Raw genomic sequence first — 20,465 nt, forward strand, 5'->3', positions numbered from 1 at the left:
TGCTGTCCTCTCTACCAGAAAAGGCCCTTTGGACACAAGCAGTGAATTATCCATTCATTTATTCATCCAACCATTAAATAAATGTATTGAGCTCCTGTTATGTGCTGGGCTCCATTTATGGCTTAGATAGAAATCACCAGGGCATGGTCTCTGCCCGCGGGGACCACAGGGGAGAGAACTCAGGGATGCACATCGTTAAGAGTATAGACAGACAATCCCTAAGGGGCTGTCTACACTTGCTGTCATCGCTCCCTCACCTTTAGTGTATTCTTCAAACCCTTCAGACCTGGCTTTGTCCCTCCCACTCCACTGAAGCCACTTTGGCCAGGTCTGCCAATGACCCCATAACTCGCCACATCTAACGATTATTCTGTCTTTTTACTTCTGTCATCTAATGGTTGGTTCTGTCTCTCAGAATCCCTGCCTCCAGGCATGGGGGCCACACTCACCAGTTTTCTCGACTGCTCCTCCTCTGAGCTGCTCAGGCTTGGACCTTCTCTTTTCTATCTATACCCTCTCTCCCTAAGTGATCTCATCCAGTCTCATGGCTTTAAATACCATCTATATGCTGGTGACTCACAAATGTATATTTCCAGCCCAGCCCTCTCCTCTCCTCCAGACTCCCCTACCCAGCTTCCTGCTTCATGGCTCTGTATGTCCAAAAACATCTCAAACTCAATAGATCCCAAGTGGAGCTCTTGATTCTCCTATCTCAAACCTACGCCTTCTTTCCATTGCAGCAAATGGGCTCACTATTCCTCTAGATGCTCAGCTCAACACAAAAACCTAGGAATCGTCTCAAACCCCTCCCTATTTCTCTTCTGACAAACCCATAATCAAGACTTGTTGGCTGCGACTTCCCTGGAGGTCCAGTGGTTAACACTCCATGCCTCCACTGCAGGGGGCGCGGGTTCGATCCCTGGTCAGGGAACTAAGATCCCACATGCCACCTGCGGTCAAAAAAAACAAAAAAAAAAGACCTGTTGGCTCATCTCCAACCTAAATCTCAAATCTATCCACTTCCCTTCCCCTCCAGCGCCGCCTTGCCCCCCCTCATTCAAGCCAACCCTATGTCTCATCTGGCTTATTGCAACGGCCTATGCACTGCTTGATCTCTATTCCCTCTTCCCCCCAGAGAGAACAAACCAGAACACGTGGATCCACTACTTAAAACCCTCCAGTGGCTTCCCTTGGCTCCTGTGTTATTTTGAACTTCTTACCCTGATCTGTGAGACTCTTGTCTACCTACCCACCTCGGGTTTTCCCGAGCTTCCCTTCCTCAGCACACCCCAGCCTTTGCACACACCTCTGCCTAGGACACTCTTGCCCCCAACTTGACCCAGTAATTCCTCCTCATCTTCCAGGTCTCAGCTGAGACGACACTTCCCCTGGGAAGTGAACCTGAGTTTTCTGACCATCCCCTGTCACCGCATCAGTCTGACTGCACTGGAGTTGTCTGTGTATTTGCCTGTCTCCCCTACAAGCCTGTGAAGCCAGAGATCATTGACCTTGGTCATAGCTGTAGCACCACAGTATAGAATAAGTATTCAATAAATATTTATTGGCTTAATGGATGGATGAAAAGCCTTTCCACCTCTGGACAAACCAGGGCTCAGAACTGTCTGTATTTTCCCCTGCGACTGGCTGCAACTCCAGCCTCATCCTTGCCTTCCTGCAACAAGGCTTTCTGGAGGTGAGCTGCTGGGCCTGAGCTAAACCCCAGGAGAAGAAAGCAGTGCAGGAAGCAGGGCTGGGCTTCTTGCCCAGCTCGCCCCTCCTTTTACTGCAGGCCCAGGTCTGCCTCTCCCCAAACCCACCCGCCCCTGGACGGTGTCTCCCTTAGTCCTGCCTCCTCCTTTCTTATCCTGGAGAACCTCAGAGGAAACCTAATGGTTGCCTTTATCTAAAAAAAGATATTATTTTAGTGTATTCTTTTGAGTAGGTAACATATGCACATGGTACAAAATAAATCCTCTTCCTGCCCTCCCCTGCCTCACAGCAGCCTCCTCAGAGGTCACCATAGTTACCACTTTCTTGTGCAGCCTTCCAGGAATAATTTATGCACAAATAAACAAACATATATAAGCGCTCTTTTTTTTTTTTTTTTTTTTACTCAAATGGCAGCATTCCATTCATGCTCCTCCTTACCTTAGTTTTTTCAGTTACCATGAGATTGTGAAGATGATTCTGTACAAGTACAAAAAGGGCCTCTTTCTTCGTCATGGCTGCATGTTATTTCACTGTGTGAAATTCTCATAACTGATTGAACCAGTCGTGGACATTTAGGTTGTTTCCAGTCTTTTGCCATTGCAGACATGCTGCAGTTAATAGCCTTGAACTTCTATTGTTTTGCTCATGGGCCAAATCCTAGAAGTGGATTTTTTGGATCAAAGAGTCTGACAGTGGCTATGTAACTGAAAGTGGGGTCCGGCTGCTTGCTGCGCAAAAGCCAATAAAGGGGCAAGGTTGGTGCAAAGGAAAGTTTGCTTTATTTTGGATGCTGGCAACCAGTGTGGAGGGTGGACTCCTGTCCAAAGGGCGACTCCCCCCCACTGACAATCAGTGGGCAAGAGCTTTTTTTTTTTTTTTTTTTTTTTAATTAATTAATTTATTTTTATGGCTGTGTTGGGTCTTCGTTTCTGTGCGAGGGCTTTCTCCAGTCGCGGCAAGCTGGGGCCACTCTTCATCGCGGTGCGCGGGTCTCTCACTATCGCGGCCCCTCTTGTTGCGGAGCACAGGCTCCAAACGCGCAGGCTCAGCAACTGTGGCTCACGGGCGCAGCTGCTCCGCGGCATGTGGGATCCTCCCAGACCAGGGTTCGAACTCACGTCCCCTGCATTGGCAGGCAGACTCTCAACCACTGCGCCACCAGGGAAGCCCAAGAGCTTTTATAGATGGAGGGAGGGGGCTACATGCAGAAACAGCACAGCTCTGACAGTCATGTTGAAATTGGTCCTGCGGTGGTCTGATCAGTGTCATCTTGATTGTTTTAAGTACAGTTAGTCTTTAGTTCCAGGGTTGATTTGTTCCCATTTCTTGGAGGCCAGTTCTTGGAATTGTGGGAGCTTATGTCATGGCTACAGTCTGGTCATCATGTAGTTAACTTCTTCCACCTGGTGCGGGTTTCAGTATCTACAAGACAGCTCACGGGAGATGGCTCAGAATATTATCTATAGCCCTTGAGAAGGAACTAAGGGTCCTTAACTATGCTTAATGACTAAACTATTATTATTTAGTCTTGCTGGACTGTTTTCCTTTGTTTCTGCATTTTCTCACTTCTCTGATTAAACGCATTCTTTTTTAAAAATTTATTTATTTATTTATTTATTTATTTTTGGCTGTGTTGGGTCTTTGCTGCTGCGCCGCGGGCTTTTCTCTAGTTGTGGCTCGCGGGCACTAGAGCGCAGGCTCAGTAGTTGTGGTGCACGGGCTTAGTTGCTCCGCGGCACGTGGGATCTTCCCGGACCGGGGCTCGAACCCGTGTCCCCTGCATTGGCAGGCGGATTCTTAACCACTGCGCCACCAGGGAAGCCCTAAACTTATTGTTTGGCTAAAGTTTTCCCACAGACAAAAGGCAGGCTGAGGACACGGAGGGGCAAAGACCATAGGGTCCTGCTCCATTTCAGCTACAGAGGTGGTGCTCATTTACCCACAGCCTCACCAACACTGTGTGTTAACATTTGCTTTGAATTTCACCATTTGATGGGTGACAAGTGGTATCTCAGTATAGTTTGGTTTTACATTTCTCTTACTTTAAAAAAATTGGGGTAAAAAATCCACATATGAATGAATATCTTAGCCGTTTTCAGTCACAAAGTTCAGCAATGTTAAGTATATTCACATTGCTATGCAACCTAAAATCACAATATTTAGTGATGCCAAACTAGTGCCAGGCCTAGCATGCGGCAGCCTTTGCTCCCCAGTAGTGGGGGAGACAGAAATGGAAACAGACATGACAAACCAGCGCTACCAGAGCTGAGACAGAACTGGAAGCTGGGGGCTGGGCTGGGGGTGGGGAGATGTTCCAGTAAGTCTCTTAGGAAGAGGGGGTCCAGGATGACCCCTGAAGAAAGGAAAGATCTTCCAGGCTGAGGAACTTGTATGAGCAAAGGTCCACAGGTCTGAGAGATCCAGGTGTGTTCTGGGAACCGCAAGTAATGTTCCTGAGAGCCAGCAAGATGAGCACGGGGGATGAGATTACAGAAGTCAGGGTCTTGGGCTGAAGGGCCTTGAAGGTCACTGTGAGGACTTTGTCACTGGGGGCTGGCAAGTTTTGGACAAAGGAGAGCCAAGATCAAAGGCTGGAGTTAGACTGACAGGCAGGTGGCAGGGCTCAGGTGAGAGACAGCAGAGAGGGGAGGAAGGCCTGCAGGGCTCTGAGCCATTCAGAGAGAAACCCCACGCTCCACTCCACCTGAGGGACAACTGGAGATGGGAGGGTGAGGGAAGGCGGATTCCCAAAGGAGATGCCATCCCTGAGAGGGGGACTTGGACCCTCGGGGGCTGGGTTGGGTCACAGGAGAGAAGCCTGAACAGCTAAAGGAAGGAGGCGTGGGGGGAAGCCACAGCCTCAGACCTCAGACTGTCAGCTTTCCCAGCCAGGGTCCGAGACCCCGAGATTTCAAACCAGGGGCCGCAGGCGGATCAGACCCCCTTCCCCAGCCCGTTCCTGGGTCACTGCGGATCTCTAAGCCCCGCCCCCACAGGCCCCGCCCCTACGGAAATTTGGTAGGGGAGGGCCAGACACCCTCCCCTCCTCCTCCAAGCGCTCTCTGCGGGGGAGGGGCATAAGGACGCGTGAGGTGGGGGGCGGGGGGGAGGAGGAGCCGGCGTCGCCATGGCAACTAGGCCGGTGGTCTGCCCTGGAGACCCGGGAGGGGAGCTAAGAGAGAGGGGCGGAGGGAGGCTCCGCCGGCTCGGCGCGGGGGCGGCGCGGGGGCCCGGGTCTCCGGGGAGGAGTTGGGGAAACACCGGGCAGTTCTCACTGTGGGTTCCTGGCGGCGCAGGGAGCCCGTGTGTTTGCGAGCGTGTGTATGCGAAGTTCTCCGGGGTGAGTGTGCCAGCGCGTGTCTGGGTTTGTGCATGACTGTGGTGTGCGCACGTGGGCGCAGGCGTGTGCGCGGGAGTGCCCCTGCAAGATGCGTGTGCCAGCCTGCCCGTGAATGTGTGTGCACCCGTGTGCGCTCCTAAGTGTGCCCGGGCGGGCGCCGGCGGGAGAGTCCCGCCCCCTCCCCAGCCTCCGTCCGCCCCTCCCCGCCCCGCGCCGCCTGCGCCGGCTGCATCCTCGCCTCCACCTCGCTCACCCCCCTCCTCCCCGCACTTTCTCCTGCTCTCCCTCCCTCTCGGCTCAGACTGCCGGACTCAGCGCTCTTCTCGCCGGCCGCCCTGGGAATCGCCGGCTGCCACCGCCCAGCTCGCACCCGCTGGCCCCCCAGTGCTTGGGCACCTGTTGGAGGCGCAGAGACAGGTGCAGGGGGCTGGGCTACCGGGGGCGAGAGGGTGAGGGTGAGTGTGTGTTAGCCTGTGTGTGCCCCTGGGGGTGTTTAGCTCTCCGGAGGCTGTAATTTCTGGCTCCTCTGGAGAGCCAATTTCAGGAGGAGGCATCTGAGGCAGGGGTCCTCACCTTGGGTGGCAGTGGATGGGGGCCCAGGCAGGCGGGCAGATCCTGGGGCTGAACGAACGGACAGTGGGAAGTGAAAACCTAAGAGGTGGGTGACCCCCAGACCAGACAAGCGCCTGGTGCAGAAGGATAGTCAGAGCCTCAGAGAGACAGAGGAGGGGGCCTATGGGGAAGCTTCAGGGGTAGGCACGGCCCAGGGCAGACAGAAGCCCAGAATGAGGGGCTGGAGCTGGGAAGAGGACAGAGGGACAATCTAGAGGAAAGTGGGCAAGGCTGAGGTGGAGCCAGGACCTATCTGGGGGGAGTGGGCTGGCAGCCCAGCCCCGTGGAGCACAGCTTGGGGTCTGGAGGGCCCAGGCCTTCTGCCTGCCCGTCAGCGGGCACAGGCTGCCCTCTCCCTCAGCACCTAGGAAGGGAGGCCAGTGAGGGCCCACACACCCCGGCGGGTGCCGCCTGGCCCTCAGCCAGCAGACGGGTAGGTTTGAGAAGTCAGCCCCGGGCTCAAGCTCTCTCGAACCTCCCTCCCCCAGCCAGGGGTGCTGCATGAGGGGCCGGAGGGGCGATCGCATGACCATCAACATCCAGGAGCACATGGCCATCAACGTGTGCCCGGGGCCCATCCGGCCCATCCGCCAGATCTCTGACTACTTCCCCCGCCGGGGACCAGGACCTGAAGGGGGTGGCGGGGGCTTCGGAGAGGCCCCTGCTCATCTGGGCCCCCTGGCCCTGGCACCTCCTGCAGCCCTCCTTGGGGCCACCACGCCCGAGGATGGAGCTGAGGTGGACAGCTATGACTCGGATGATACCAGTGAGTCTGCGGGCTTGAAGGGCCCAGGGTGCTAATGGGGGCCTCCAGGCTTGTGGGAAGGGGATGCGGCCCTGCTGGGGGTGGGGAGGTGGCGGGCACCACCACCACAGCTGCAGTCAGAGTGGAGATTACAGCTTCAGCTAGGCTCAATATTCAATATTTCTGCTGAGACACTCAACCACCCACAGAGCACCAGTTGCAGCTCAGCCAGGGACCCAGACGTGCACACACTCGCAGGCTGACAGGCACAGACACGTACAAACCTTCACAGCTGGCACACGTAGCAGGCCTGCCCACCCGTCTCTCACACACACCTGTCTTTACTCACGGACTCAGGTTACCTCTTCCCTCTTCTCCAGCCGCCCTGGGCACGCTGGAGTTTGACCTTCTCTACGACCAGGCTTCCTGCACTCTGCACTGTAGTATCCTCAGGGCCAAGGTGGGTACTCCCTGCCTCCTGAGAGCCCTGGCCCTGTTTGTCTCCTACCCTGAGATGGGTGCGCTTCCATCCTCCCTCCCCTTCCCCAGGCCTGACTCCTGCTCCTCTCCCAGCACCCATCTTGGCTCTCCAGCCCCCAAGGGTCCACACTGCAGAGAGAGGGAGGGAGGGTGGGCCGGCTGGGAGCTCACAGCCCTCTTCCCTCCCCTCCTCCCCAGGGCCTCAAGCCCATGGATTTCAATGGCCTGGCCGACCCCTACGTCAAGCTGCACCTGCTGCCTGGAGCCTGCAAGGTAACGGCCTCCCCCTCCCCTTGCCCCCCAGCCTGACCCAGCTTGTGGGTCTGCCCCCAACCTTCGTCTGCCTCCAGCCTCTGTGGGTCTGGGGGACATGTACTGTGAACACTTCGTCCCCACACCTAAGGCCAATAAGCTAAAAACTAAGACTCAGAGGAACACGCTGAATCCCGTGTGGAATGAGGACCTGACGTACAGCGGAATCACAGATGCTGACATCACCCACAAGGTGCTCAGGTGAGGGGTCCGTCCTCCCGGTTACCAACGAGTCCAGCTCAGCACCTCCTTGGGGACAGCTGTCATTGGAACCTTCTTTGGTTGGTCGACCCACCTCCCATTAAGCCCTCAGATGCTCTAGAACCATCAGTGGCTCCCTATCCCCTTCAGGATTCCCCTGCCTGGATTCCTGCCCTCCAAATAGCTCCTACTGCTCCTCCAACAGAGGACCGCCCTCTTGCGACTGGTCGGGTTCCTATCTCCTGACCTTTGCCTGTCGTGTCTCTTCCTGCTTCCTCTCTCTGCCGGCCTAAATCCCACTCATCATTTGAGGCTCTGCCTCCTCCTGCAATCTTTCCCTGGTCACTGAGACCCCTTCTCAGAGCCCCTGACTTAAGTCAGACCTATGCAGCAGAGGTCTGCCCATTCTGCTGCCCGTGTCTCCCTAACATCTCTAAGGAGTGAAGTCTCAAACGACAGAAATGGGAATGAGGCTTAGGGAGGTTAAGTGACTTGCTCAAGGTCATGCGGTTGCTAGGTGGCGGAGCTGGGAATTGAACACCTCTACATGACACAGCTGCTCGAGAGTGTCACAGCAGAAGGCAGGGAAAGGGGCTGCAGACCGAGACGGATGGAAGTAAAAGCAATAATCTCTTAATTGCTGGGCTCATGAGTCTCTCCCAGGCTGGCTCCCTGCTCCACACAGGAAAGGACAGGGGCTCTAGGGGGAGGTATGCGCTCCTGGTCCAACTGCTCAAGGCTCCTTCAGGCCCTTCTAGCTCTTACGTCCTGGACCCGTGACCCACATCCACCAGTGCACACCCTGTGCATGTTCAGTTGGATCCTGTCCCCAGGCCCCCCTGAATGGAGGCAGTATGTGTGTGTGTGTGTGTGTGTGTGTGTGTGTGTGTGTGTGTGTGTGTGTGTGTGTGTGTGTGTGTGTGTGTGTGTGTGTGGTAGCGTTCCCAAAATTTGTGAGGGCTTCCTCAAGGAGCTGAGCAGGTCCTGATGGGCCAGGGACAGCCTGGGCAGCTGGAAAGGGAGGGGCAGAGGAAGAGGGCAAATCAAAGCATCCTCCCCCAGCTCCAGGCCTGGTGCTCCCCACACAGCCCTGAGACAGCCCATTTTACAAGTGAGGTGTAGAGTATTTAGGGCAGAGCTGGGACCAGCCTCGAGTATTCAGAGTTCAGTCGGAGGACCTTTCTCCCACACTGGACTGGGGCTCAGGGACCCCAGGGGGCCTTGACCCTGCAGTTCCCCACCAGGATCTCCGTCTGTGACGAAGACAAGCTGAGCCACAACGAGTTCATCGGGGAGATCCGTGTACCCCTCCGCCGCCTCAAGCCTTCACAGAAGAAGCATTTTAACATCTGCCTTGAGCGCCAGGTCCCGGTCTGTGCCGGGCTGCGGGGTACCACGGGAAGGGGGCCCTGGGGAGATCAGGTTTCCAGAACTTTGTCTTTGCCCCCTCAGCTGGCTTCACCCTCTTCCATGTCTGTGGCGCTGAGGGGCATCTCCTGTTACCTGAAGGAGGTGAGCCACCCACAGGGACCGCATCTGGGCGGGAGGTGGTGAGGGTGGCGGCTGACGCCCGCGTCTGCCGGCAGCTGGAGCAGGTGGAGCAGGGGCCTGGGCTGCTGGAAGAGCGCGGGCGCATCCTGCTGAGCCTCAGCTATAGTTCTCGGCGCCGCGGGCTGCTGGTGGGCATCGTGCGCTGCGCCCACCTGGCTGCCATGGACGTCAACGGCTACTCCGACCCCTACGTCAAGACGTGAGCCCTCCCTAGGGACTTGCCACCAGCCCCATCCTCTTCTGGGCCTGGCCTGTCCCTGACTGACCTGCTCCCCCACCCCGTCCCTCCTCCCCCTCGGCAGGTACCTGAGGCCGGACGTGGATAAGAAATCTAAGCACAAAACCTGTGTGAAGAAGAAGACCCTAAACCCGGAATTTAATGAGGTAAATGGGGCAGAGGCCAGAAATCGAGCGGGGCTGGGGCTGGGAGTGGGGGCAGCGCCTCATGGAAGGTGTGGCTTGCCCTGTCCCAGGAGTTCTTCTACGAAATGGAGCTCTCCACTCTGGCCAGCAAGACTCTGGAAGTCACAGTCTGGGACTATGACATTGGCAAATCCAACGACTTCATCGGTGAGGGAGGAGCCCGCTGGGTGGTGCTGATGGAGGGCAGCCCGGCAGAGAGCCCGGCCCTGACCTTACCTGCCTCTACTGCTCCCAGGTGGCGTGGCCCTGGGGCCGGGCGCCCGGAGAGAGGCCCGGAAGCACTGGAGCGACTGTCTGCAGCAGCCGGACGCAGCCCTGGAGCGCTGGCACACCTTGACCAGCCAGTTGCCCCCGGCAGCTGGAGCCCTGCCCTCAGCCTGAGCAGGACAGCGGCCACCCAGCACAGGGCCCTCAGGGCCGGGCCCAGTCGGCAGCCTTCGCACGAGTGTGTTGCACGTTTACATGGGGTGGAGGCCCCACCCCGCACTACTTGTCTTGTTTTGTGAGAGTCTCCGTGGGTCTGTCTTCTTGTGAGGCACTGTGGAGATCTATATTCACATATGCAAACTTCCTCCTGCCTGACTCGCTACAACAGACAAATATGCAAACCACCCATCCAGAGCACACCTGCAGGGGGGATCCCGCAGTGCCCCTGCCCCAAGGCCCCGCTGCTGCTCCTCTCTCCTGCCTCTCCAGGCTGCCCGTCCCCCTCCCCTCCAGGAAGGCGGTCGGATTAGGGGGGGTTTGGAGGAGGAGGATTCCAAAAAAGAAAATGACACACAAAAAAAGAGCCACTCCTTTAATACAGAATCTTCATTAAAAAAACAACACCACCGAGCCCTGTACAGCTGCCCTTTTAAGCGGGGGGCCACCGCAGGGTCTCTGCCTCTCTGAGAGGTGGCAGATGCTCCCGGCCACTCATTTAAATAACTGTCCCCTGGACTGGGCTGGGATGTGAAGGCAGGGCCCCTGCCCTCCCTGGAGAGGGCCCACCTTCCAGGGGACATTTCATGCATGTTTACGCCTTTTCTGATTGTGTCAGTGGCCACAGCATGGCAACCGGGCGTCAATAAACGTCTCTGCGGAATCTGGGGGCTCATGTGTGCTGACACAGAGGGCGCTGGGCAGGGGGTCGGGCAGGGGGGTTCACTCTGGGATGTCGATCACCAGGTCATCATCCCCGTCCAGGGCGTCGTCCCCGCTGCCCGCGTCGCTGAACATCTGCCGAGGGACGGCGCTCAGGATCGTAGGGGGAGGCATCTTGGGCGGGGGCAGTGGGGCCAGGGCTGCCCCCACGCCGGCCCCAGAACCCCGGCCTGGGAAGGTCAGCGGCCCTCCCACGGGGCAGTCGGGGGGTCCTACCGCCATCTGCAGCAGGGGGGAGAAACACAAGGAGGGCCTATCAGGGAGGCACTGGGACCTCCAGGAGGCTGGCACTGCCCCTTAAGACAGTTCCAGAGGATGGGGAAGGGGGCAAAGGCTCATTCAAGGGGTAGTGGACACAGCCAGGCCAGCCACGGCTGGAATCAGGGAGCCTGCCCCACCTCAGCCCTGCAGAGTCTCACACCAGCAAGTGCGTGGGGGTGAGGGGTGGTGATGGAAGTGCTGATGAGGGTGGCGGTGGAGGGAGTCCCACGGGAAACCAGGAGGGAAAGACCGGGCCCTGCCCTTGCCAGTAAGGCACTGTGGCTGCCCCTGGGATAGCAGCCAGAGCCAGAGCCAGAGCCAGCCTGGAGTGCCTGCCTGCCCGCCTCTGGGCACCTCCAATACCACCTGCCACCACTGGCCTCCTCTCCCTCCTCCTCCTGAGGGGCTCACTGGTTCAGTGGAGGGTGTCAAAGGTCTTCACCCCCTGCCGTGTGAGGCTTCTGCCTCTTGTATCTGGGAGGCGCCCCTCTTTGGGATCCCCACAGCCACTGGCCTAGGCCAGGCCCTCCTCTCAGCTCACCTGGGCTACGGGACCAGCCTCCTAACTGGACTCCCTGCCTTCAGCCTCTCCCAGATCCAGCTCCTCCTCCGCACTGCAGCCAGAGTAAGCTCTCTAAAACACAAACCTGAGCGTGTCACTCCTCTACTCGAGGGCCTCCGGCTCCTCGTTGCCCTCAGGACAGGCAGTGCCTGAGAATAGGCCAGTCCTTCCAACTGGACTGTCCTTTTCTATTTGTCAAAGGTCCTGCTTTGTGCTCTGAGGCTGGGAAGTGGCCTCTGTCCTGCCCAACCCTCCAGCCCCACCCCTGCCAGGTCCTTCTGAATCCTTCCCAGAGCTCTGTGGGCCTCCTGCTTTGCCTGTGGGCACAAACTGAGCACCTACTATGTGCCAGGTGACTTCCATTAATGATCTCTCACCACTCCGACCACCCTGGAAGGGAGGAGAGGTCATCAGCCAGAGGAGGGAATGGAGGCTTGGAAATGGAGGTTTGAAGGCATAGGCCTGCCAGGTCCCCACCAGGCAGTGTCCAGTCTGGCCCCGGGGTAGGGGGATGGCCGTGGTCTTCACAGTGGCCCTTCTGATTGCCTTAACACATTCGGGCCCCTGTGGCCTACTCTCTGCTTCTCAAGGCGGCCCCCTCACCGCCGCTGTTCCTAGCATGGCATGGAGGGCCAGAGTGGGTTTGTACCTCAGGGGACCGGGGTCTGCCAGGACGGATGACAGACAGGAGGCCCAGCTCTGAACAGCGCCCTTGCACCCAATACCAGGCACTCATGTGCACACACGGGAGCAGATGCGCATGCACGACTGAAAAGGCCGGCAGCATGACTGTCCCCCTCCTCTGGCCACCACCTCTTGATTACCTACCCGAGGCCCCATGTCCTACCCCTGCTTGGACTGACTTCATGGCCTCCTCAGCGGGACCCACGGCAGCGAATGCTTATCGGTGGCTTACTAGGGACAAGGCACTGGGCTAAGTGTTTTCTCTCTCTTAACTCATTTTATCCTCACAACGACCCCACCGAACAGAGGAGCAAGCGGAGGCTCCGAGAGTTCAATGACGCGCAAGTCGCACGGCGAGTGCGTGGAGGAAACCCAGCTAAAACGGGCGAGGCCCAGGCTCCTGACTGACCTGCTTCAGTCTTCACGGCGTCCCCTCCCCTCTCCTCACACCACCACACCCAGAAACTTCAGGGACCCCCACTCTCCTCACGGGACACCCAGCCTTCTATGACCTGACCCACCCTATCTTTCTTTCCTACGCTGTTTGCTCTCACCCCTCCGGCTCCAGCCCAAACACCACTTCTGCCGCGTCCCTGCCTTCCTTCCACAACTGCCTCAGCCTGAATATCCAAATCTCACCCTGGGCTCAGATGTCACCTGTTCTTTGAGGCCGTCCCTGATTTATCCCCTCCCCTATGCACCGCCATTGGTTTGGGCCCTTTTCCCCTGCCTGCCCCGAACGTAGCTCCCCGACACGCCTCTGTGCCAGGAGCCAGCACTTCAGAGCCCTGAACTGCCAAGCGCACACCACGCCACGCCTCCACCCGCTGCTCCAGGTTTCTCTGGCCCGTGCCTTCTCCACCAGTCCGCCCGGCCCAGGAAGCAAAACCCCTGCCAAGTAGCGGGAAGCAGGAGCTGAGCAGCATCGTCACCCATTATCTACTCATTTTCCAGGTTCAAGGACCAAGGTCACGTGGGAGGAAGTGGCAGAGCTGGGGTTCGAACTCCAGAACCCACACTCCTAACCACCACAAGCAGGGCTCCTGTTTCACTTCTGGCTCCAGAATCTCGAGTCTACAGTTCACCCAACTTGAGAGCTGCCAGCCCGGCCCCTATTTCACTTTGACTCAGAGCTGGAAGGGCACTGTGCCTTCTGTGTCCTCATCTCTCCCGGGGCTCGGTGCAGAGACCTCTTCTCCTCGCCATCCACCTCCCTGCCCGTGACTTCCAAATATGCCCCCCGTGCGGCCCAGGCTAACGTTACCCAGTTGTCTCGTTGACACTTCCAGACAGCATCTCAAGACGTCCAAAGCCAAACTCACCTTCCTTCCCAAACCTGCTCCTCCCACAGTCTTCCCCGACTCAGAAAAGGGCCACTTCTTTGGCTGCTCAGGCCAAAACCCCTGGAGTCACCCTCAACGCCCCTCTCTCTCACAGCCCACACGGCTCTTCCTGGGGCTCATTCTTTGAAAGAGACCCATCATCCACTTTTCACCCTTCCCCCCGCTGCCTGGTTGACTGCAGGAGCCTCCTCACTGGTCTCCCCACTTCCATCCTGACCCCCTACCCACCAGCCTATTCACTGCAGTGTCAAGCAATTTTCTTAACATGTCAATCAGATCAGACGCCCCTCTGCCCCACCTTCTCCAGTGGCTCCCGTTTCACTCACAGTACCAGCCAAACTCTTCCCAACACCTCCGAGGCCCTCCACAGCCTTGCCCCTCAGGTGCTGTTCTGACCTGCTCTCTGGTCACTCTCCCTCTCCCTCTCCTCCGACCACACTGGCCTCCTTCCTGGTCCTTGAAGAAGCCGAACACGTACCCACCCCCAGGGCCCCTGCGCTGGTTCCTCCTGAATGAAACACTTTGCAGAGAGCCAGAGTGCTTTGCTCATTTCCTTTATGTCTCTGACCACCCTACTGTAAATATCAGCCCCATGTACTCTGGTGTTTCCCACGCTCTTTACCTGAATCCATCTTTCTACACTGTTACCTATTTATCTTGCTTGTTTCCTGCCTACCCTTCAAGAACGCGGGCTCCATGAAAGCAGGGATTTCTGTTTTGTTCGCTGTTGTATCTGCAGCACCTAGAACGGTGCCTGGTACACAGTAGGTGCTCCACAACACTTGCTGATTACTCGTGGTTTGATCACTCACTTTACAGACACACAATCTGAGACTTAGAGGGTCACGGTCACATGGTTTTTAAGTGGTGCAACCTTGACTTGATTCTAGATCCCACAACTCTGCCCCTCCTTGGGGGCTGCCTGGCAATACAGAACACCTGTGAAAATGAGCCTGGCCCCCAGCCATCTTCACTCGGAGCTCCCCCAGGCTGGGCCTGCCCTGACTGGTCTCACAGGGGCCTGTGAGCCAGGACTTCTGGGACCCGCCCCTCAGCGCCTAACCCTGGGCTGGGTCCCCAGCAGCAGCCCCAAATCGGCCCTTCAAAGTTCTCGGACAGGCCCCCAGCCGTCCTGAGCCTCCCTCAGATGGCTGTCCTGCCGTTCTGGCCCCTCCCTAACGTCCCCCAAACAGGGTACCTTGAGTTTCCGGGGCAGGCGGGGCCGTTTCTCCCGCTTGGGCCTCAGGGGGCTGGGCTCGGGCAGCTGCAGGGCCAGGTAGTCAGAAGGGAATGGGGGGTAGGTGGGGGAAGCCAGCTGCAGGCGGGAGTGAGGGGATGGAGATGGGAAATGGAGTGGATGGGGTGGGGGTAGAAGGAAGAAATGCAAACAGGAGGAAGAATGGAAAAACAAGAGATGGTGATGAGTGTGGCTCCTGAGAACAGACGGGAGGGGACAGCAGCAGGACTGTGTCCTGGGGTCTCCTCTCCTCAGTCACGTCTGTCCCCCATTCCTACACCAGAGAGAAGTAGGCAGCCCCGACTCACACCCCTCCGAGGGACGCTTGCTGGCCACACCCAGACAGATGTTCTTGGTGCTGGGCTGGCTTCACCCTGAGGCCTGGACCCTCTGCCCAAATGATGCCCACCTTATTCCCAGGCATCTGACCATTTCCCACCCATGACCCCAACTCACCGAGCTCAGGTATGGGGAGGGGGCCCCAGAGGCCTGAAGGGGAAACCCTGTTGAAGGAGGCAGGGAGAGGCTGGTGGGGGAGGGGGCACCCCCCAGCGGAGGGCTTCTCTTCCTGGAGAAAGGACAGGGGAGGGGGTCAGAGGCAAGAGGCAGCCCAGGTACCCTCTCCAACCGCCCCCACCCTCCAGGGAAGAATGATGGCTTCTTCTCACCTCTTAGGGGCTGGCGTGTCCGACAACTTGGGTGTCCCCTCTGTCTCGCTGTTATCTGAAGATGCAGTGGCATCTGAGTCTGTGAGGGGGAGTGCTGGTAAGTAGTGGGTGGGAGTCTCCGTCTACCCCAGAGGGGCGTAATCTCAACTCTACGGAAGGGTTCTGGGGAATCTGAAGGGCACACAGGTGCTATTCTGGGGAGGCCCACAGCTTCCCCGGCTGCTTAAAATGTCCTTTACAACCTAATTCCTGCCTGGACTCCTCCACGGTAACATATTGTCAAGCATTTTCTACGTGCCAGGCTCTGAACAGGTGCTTGACATTCACTGCCTCTCCTTGTCTTCAGAACTATCCAAGGAGGAAAGGGAAGACATCATCTCCGCTTTTCAGATGCAGTCACGGAGGCTCAGAAAGGAAGGTGTGGGACTGGGACTTGAGCCCAGGCCTCCAACTCCTGACCATTTTATGCTATTCTCTCCTTATTCGCCTCTAAGCTGTCCAGCGCTTACCTCTGCCTCACTCCCCATATGCAGGGTCCTGGTAATTTGCCCCTCAAATCTCTCCTACCTTCACCCACTGCTCCCCATTCCAACTGTCACGAGGTCAGGTCACCACCATGTCAAAATCGCCTGCTAAGCAATCTCACCTCATCTGCCAACCACTGTCCTCCCCAACCGCAGAACCACCTAAAACGCAAAACTGATCACATCCTTTCCAATGCCTGGAAGCATTTTAAGTGCTTCTTAATATAGCCCCAACCCACCTTTCTGGTCTCCCAACCAAACTGTATTCTTCACATCACACCAACCTATTTTCTCAAAACCAAAATTCATTCCCCAGATTTGTGTCTCTCTCTAGAAGGCCCATCATTCACTTAACAGATAACCATTTACACGTAAAATACGCTATTCCCGATTTCTCTGCTCAGATAGATCCTTTAAGAAGCAGATTAAATGCCACCTCTCTGAGAAGTCTCCCAGAATCCCTCAGGCCCAGTTGATGGCCTTCCAGAACTCTCTACTCTCACTGGTCACGGCTCTCCTCACTCTGCTAGGACGTATCACATGTGGGTGTCTCCCTGACCACACTGTGGCCTTCTCCAGGAGATAAGTGGTGGCTTATGTCTCTGGCTCTTGTTTCTCAACTATATCCCACTCTGATCATAAACAAGGTGGGTTCCCTCACGCCTCCTATCCTGAAGTCCCCCTCCAAAAGGAAGTTAACTGAAAGACCTCCAGGAAGGAACATGAAGGCAATGAGAAGCTAGAATGAAAGCCAAATGTTTTGCCATGACCCACATGAGTTGGCTCCTACCTACTTCTTTCACCGCATCTACTGTCTTCCTATAACATGTAAATGAGTAAATGTTGCATGTTCTAATAAAACATTATTTACAAAAACAAGCAATCTGCGGACTTCCCTGGTGGGGCAGTGGTTAAGAATCCGCTGGCCAATGCAGGGGACATGGGTTTGATCCCTGGTCCGGGAAGATCCCACATGCCGTGGAGCATCTAAGCCCGTGTGCCACAACTACTGAGCCCGCGCTCTAGAGCCCATAAGCCGCAACTACTGAGCCCACGAGCCGCAACTACTGAGCCCACGAGCCGCAACTACTGAAGCCCACGCGCCTAGAGCCCGTACTCCACAACAAGAGAAGCCACTGCAATGAGAAGCCTGCGCACCACAACGAAGAGTAGCCCCCGCTCGCTGCAACTAGAGAAAGCCCGCGCGCGGCAAAGAAGACCCAACGCAGCCAAAAATAAATAAATTAAATAAGAAAACCAAAAACAAGCAATCTGGCTGGCTGTTTGCTGACCCTTGCTCTAGACACCATGGAGAGAGGTGATTGCGTGTGACATGGCTTATGAGAAAAACTGGGCCACAAAGGCTCACCTTAAGACTTTTTCAAATTGTGGGTATCAACCGAATAGTGGGTCACAAATTCAACTTATTGGTTTACAACCAGCATTAAATGGGAAAAAAAAAAAAAAGCAGTCTAAAAAGTATCAGAACAAACTGCACATAGGGATCTTAACATTATTTCACTTAATTGTTTTATAAGCAAGTTAAGTACGTGGGGGTTGGTCACGATGTAAAATATATTATTGGTTGTAAACAGTGCTCAAAAAAAGTTTGAGAACAGCGCTTTATGTGCTTCAGCCCTTCTCAAAAAACCTGGTACGTTTTTACCTCAGGGAATCTGCATCTGTGACTCCCTCTGTGGGAAATCTCTCACTCATCTTCACATCTTCTTCTTATCTAGGTCCCAGCTCCAACATTACTTCCTGAAAAAAGCCTTTCTTGAATTTTTTATTAAGATGTTGCCTGCCATCTGCTTATGTACGCTCTGTAAACTAAGAACGGCTTTTACATTTTTAAATGGTTGGGGGAAAAGAAACTCCAAAGAAAAATATTTCATGACGTGAAAGTTTTACGAAATTCAAATTTCAGTGTTCATAAACAAAGTTTTATTGAAACACAGCCATGCTCACTTATTTACACCTCACCTATTGCTGTTTCTGCACTACAAAGGCAGAGCTGTATAGGGGCAACAGAAATTGTATGTTCTGCAAAGCCTAAAATACTTATTACTTGGCCCTTAAAGAGAAAGTTCATCAACCCCCGTTCTACTCCAATCACTACCACGTAACCCTGATTTTCTTCCTCAGATCTAAAATTCTAGTTTATTTCTTTGCTTACTTACTACCCCCAACGAGAATACAAATTCCAAGAGGCTTTATCCATCTTGGTTACCACTGTATCCCCTGTGCAAAGCTCACTGCCTGAAATACAGCAGATACTCAGTCATACTTGAGTGAAAGAATAGTGAGGAGGAGGACAAGCGACTAGGCTTAAGAACCACTGGAGGCTGTATTGGCCTCCGCGGCCTAAAGGGAGGGCCCAGGAAGCCTGCTGGAGTGCCAGGAGCATGTCCTCCACCAATTTTTCATGACCTTGCTCACCAGAAGAGTCTTCATCCACGTTCTCGTACTGCAGAAGTCGGTCTAGGAGGAAACTGAGGGAAGGGGCGGGGAGAACAAGAGTGTTTATTCCCATCTCTGCAATGTTCTCCTGGGCCCTCGTCCCTTCTAGCTGGCCTGTTGGAGCCTCCCAACAGCCCCGAGGCAGGCATCATGCATTTGTGGCCCATTCCAGGATGGGGTCCGAATGCAGATCCACAGAAGCCACATCACCCGCTGGCCTCCCTCCTCCCCTCAACGTGTCTCACCTCTTGTCCCGGGACACCTTCAGCAATTTCCTCTGCGCCTTCCTCAGTTCCTCCTGGAAGCACTCGTGTTCCTGTATTACGGGCAAGGTGGGAGCTGAGCCAACGGCCGTCCGTAAATGGGGCCCGGACGCCGGCCACAGCTCACCCTACTCCCTTTACACACAGGTAAACTGAAGTCCTACGAGCACCAGGCCTCACCCCTCACCGCCTCACCACCCCGGCACTCACGTAGATGAGGAATTTGAGCTTCCGCTTCAGGTTCCGGTATTTCTTCTTGTAGTCCACTTCGCCGTCCGCCGGCCCGTTCATGACCCGCCCCGGGAGAAGCGCCCCAGCACTCGCCGGGAGCCGGGCTACCCCGAGCCGGCTCAGCCCGGCCTCTCCCACCTCCACTTCCGGAGAGTCGGCAGGGCTGTGTCCGCTGGGACTACAACTCCCGGCGTGCCCCGCGCCCAGGGATCGTAACCACACGGGCTGCCCTCCTGGGGAATACCGGGAAAGGAACTTTGCTTCCAGGGGATACGCTAAAAATGGCGCCGCGGCGACGCGATGATGTCACAAAGATGGCGGACGCTGGAGGGCACCCTTACTGATTCGAAATGTGCTTGGCGATTTGAAGCCACGAGAAGACATTCCTCCTGGGATTCCTAGTCTCCTGGCGAGGACGCCCTTTTCCTTCTGTCTTTCAAAATCACAGATGCCTAGTTGCTGCCCGTGACCACGAACGGAGGCCTCGTCGCGGGTTGATTGTTACATCCAAAGGTGTAGCCGGCTCCCAATCGGTTTCTAACGAGAATTCTCCTTCAAAAGAGATTCGTTCTAAGAAAAGGAAGGAACCGCGAGACTCTCCAACTGCCCGGGGAAGGCAAGTTTTGTCTGGCAAAGTTCTGGGTCCAAGCGGCCCGTAACGGACACTCAACGGTCCTCCACCTCACGGCGCCACGATACTGCGCGTGCGCAAGCTCCTGTCAAACGCGTGGACGGAGGCCGAGAAGAAAAAAGGCGGGAGCCGCCGATATCAGGTGGAGCAAAATGGCTCGGGAGAATGAGATGCAGGAGTTCACCCGTAGCTTCTTCCAAGGCCGCCCGGACCTCAGGTGCACCGGAGGTTGGAGGCGGGGTTGTAAAGGGCAGGGGCGGGACGGGGACTCCGTCGTGACACGTGTTTCCGCAGCACGCTTACGCACTCCATCGTGCGGCGGAGGTTCTTGGCTCACGCTGGCCGCGACCACCTGGAACCCGAGGAGAAGCAGGCGTTGAAGCGGCTAGTGGAGAAGGAGCTGCTGAAGATGCAGGTGTGGGCCCGAGCCTGGGCCACCGCAGGCGGGGGTTGTGGCCGTGGAGGAGGGGCCTGAGAGGGGTGGGGCAGAACACAACCTTGGTACACGTGATGCTCTCTTGATGCACACACAGGTGGATGAAGCGGGTGGCAGGGAAAAGAGGCTCGACTTTGCCAAGAAAGCCAAGAGGTCTCCCATCCCCTGCCGTGACCCAGCGAGAAAAAGGTTCCGTTTCAATTCGGAGTCAGGTTAGTGCCTTCTGCATAGTTGGTTCATGCTAAAGGTATTTATTGTGCGTGTGTTATGTTCCAAGGCCTTAGGTGAGGGCGTGTGGCCCGTGAGTCAGGAGCCAGGAACAGGGTGGACTGAGAGCTGTTTCCTACTGCCCTTCCCTCCATCAGAGCAGGATTCGAGGCAACCAATCCCAAGTGGAGGGAGAAGGGACAGGAGGAATCTGTCCCAACCTTCTCTTCTCTCCACATTCCAGAGCCCAGCTCTGCAGCCTCCAGTCCAGACTGCTTCGGCCTCCCAGCAAAGAATGGGATGGCAGCAGAAGTCAGTCCAGCTGAGGATGAGAATCCAAAGCGAGCCTCAAAGAAAGCAATTGAGGAGAGCAGTGATGAGGAAGAACAGCAGAGAGACCTGACTGCAAAGATGGGATTAGAGAAGGAGGAGGTGAAG

General features: G+C 56.1%; 3 protein-coding genes across 9 annotated transcripts in view; 2 read left to right on the top strand and 1 right to left on the bottom strand.

Annotated features, from left to right (window-relative positions):
* The first annotated feature begins 5,337 nt into the window (after positions 1-5,337).
* DOC2A (double C2 domain alpha) lies at positions 5,338-10,461 on the top strand. Of its 3 annotated transcripts, XM_082361236.1 has the most exons (11): positions 5,338-5,467; positions 6,151-6,428; positions 6,788-6,867; positions 7,086-7,160; positions 7,291-7,400; positions 8,645-8,771; positions 8,853-8,912; positions 8,987-9,150; positions 9,254-9,335; positions 9,425-9,521; positions 9,610-10,461. In XM_082361236.1, the coding sequence occupies exons 2-11, from the start codon at positions 6,164-6,166 to the stop codon at positions 9,753-9,755; spliced, it is 1,206 nt and encodes a 401-aa protein (XP_082217362.1). In that variant the 5' UTR covers positions 5,338-5,467; positions 6,151-6,163; the 3' UTR covers positions 9,756-10,461. The 3 variants fall into 3 exon arrangements, with proteins under 3 accessions (XP_082217362.1, XP_082217361.1, XP_082217363.1); XM_082361235.1 differs by having other exon boundaries at positions 8,645-8,912; XM_082361237.1 differs by lacking the exon at positions 9,425-9,521 and having other exon boundaries at positions 8,645-8,912.
* Positions 10,159-18,964, bottom strand: INO80E (INO80 complex subunit E). Of its 4 annotated transcripts, XM_082361253.1 has the most exons (8): positions 18,733-18,964; positions 18,505-18,575; positions 18,239-18,291; positions 15,276-15,354; positions 15,064-15,175; positions 14,569-14,685; positions 11,323-11,415; positions 10,604-10,742 (listed from the first exon to the last, which is right to left on the bottom strand). In XM_082361253.1, the coding sequence occupies exons 1-7, from the start codon at positions 18,811-18,813 to the stop codon at positions 11,344-11,346; spliced, it is 585 nt and encodes a 194-aa protein (XP_082217379.1). In that variant the 5' UTR covers positions 18,814-18,964; the 3' UTR covers positions 10,604-10,742; positions 11,323-11,343. The 4 variants fall into 4 exon arrangements, with proteins under 4 accessions (XP_082217377.1, XP_082217376.1, XP_082217378.1 ...); XM_082361251.1 differs by lacking the exon at positions 11,323-11,415 and having other exon boundaries at positions 10,159-10,742; positions 14,569-14,634; XM_082361250.1 differs by lacking the exon at positions 11,323-11,415 and having other exon boundaries at positions 10,159-10,742.
* Positions 18,965-19,466: 502 nt separating this feature from the next.
* The window catches only part of HIRIP3 (HIRA interacting protein 3), a 2,738-nt gene continuing 1,739 nt past the window's right edge, over positions 19,467-20,465 (top strand). Inside the window, exons 1-4 of one of the 2 annotated variants that reach the window (XM_082361248.1) lie at positions 19,467-19,601; positions 19,679-19,799; positions 19,918-20,032; positions 20,272-20,465. The exon at positions 20,272-20,465 is cut by the window's right edge and continues 805 nt beyond it. In XM_082361248.1, the coding sequence (XP_082217374.1) occupies positions 19,537-19,601; positions 19,679-19,799; positions 19,918-20,032; positions 20,272-20,465 (495 nt within the window). In that variant the 5' untranslated portion in view covers positions 19,467-19,536. The remainder of the gene's footprint in view (positions 19,602-19,678; positions 19,800-19,917; positions 20,033-20,271) is intronic. The other variant, XM_082361249.1, reaches the window with a different exon arrangement.

The sequence above is a fragment of the Balaenoptera borealis genome, assembly GCF_965194805.1.
Source record: "Balaenoptera borealis genome assembly, chromosome: 16".
Lineage (NCBI taxonomy): Eukaryota > Metazoa > Chordata > Mammalia > Artiodactyla > Balaenopteridae > Balaenoptera > Balaenoptera borealis.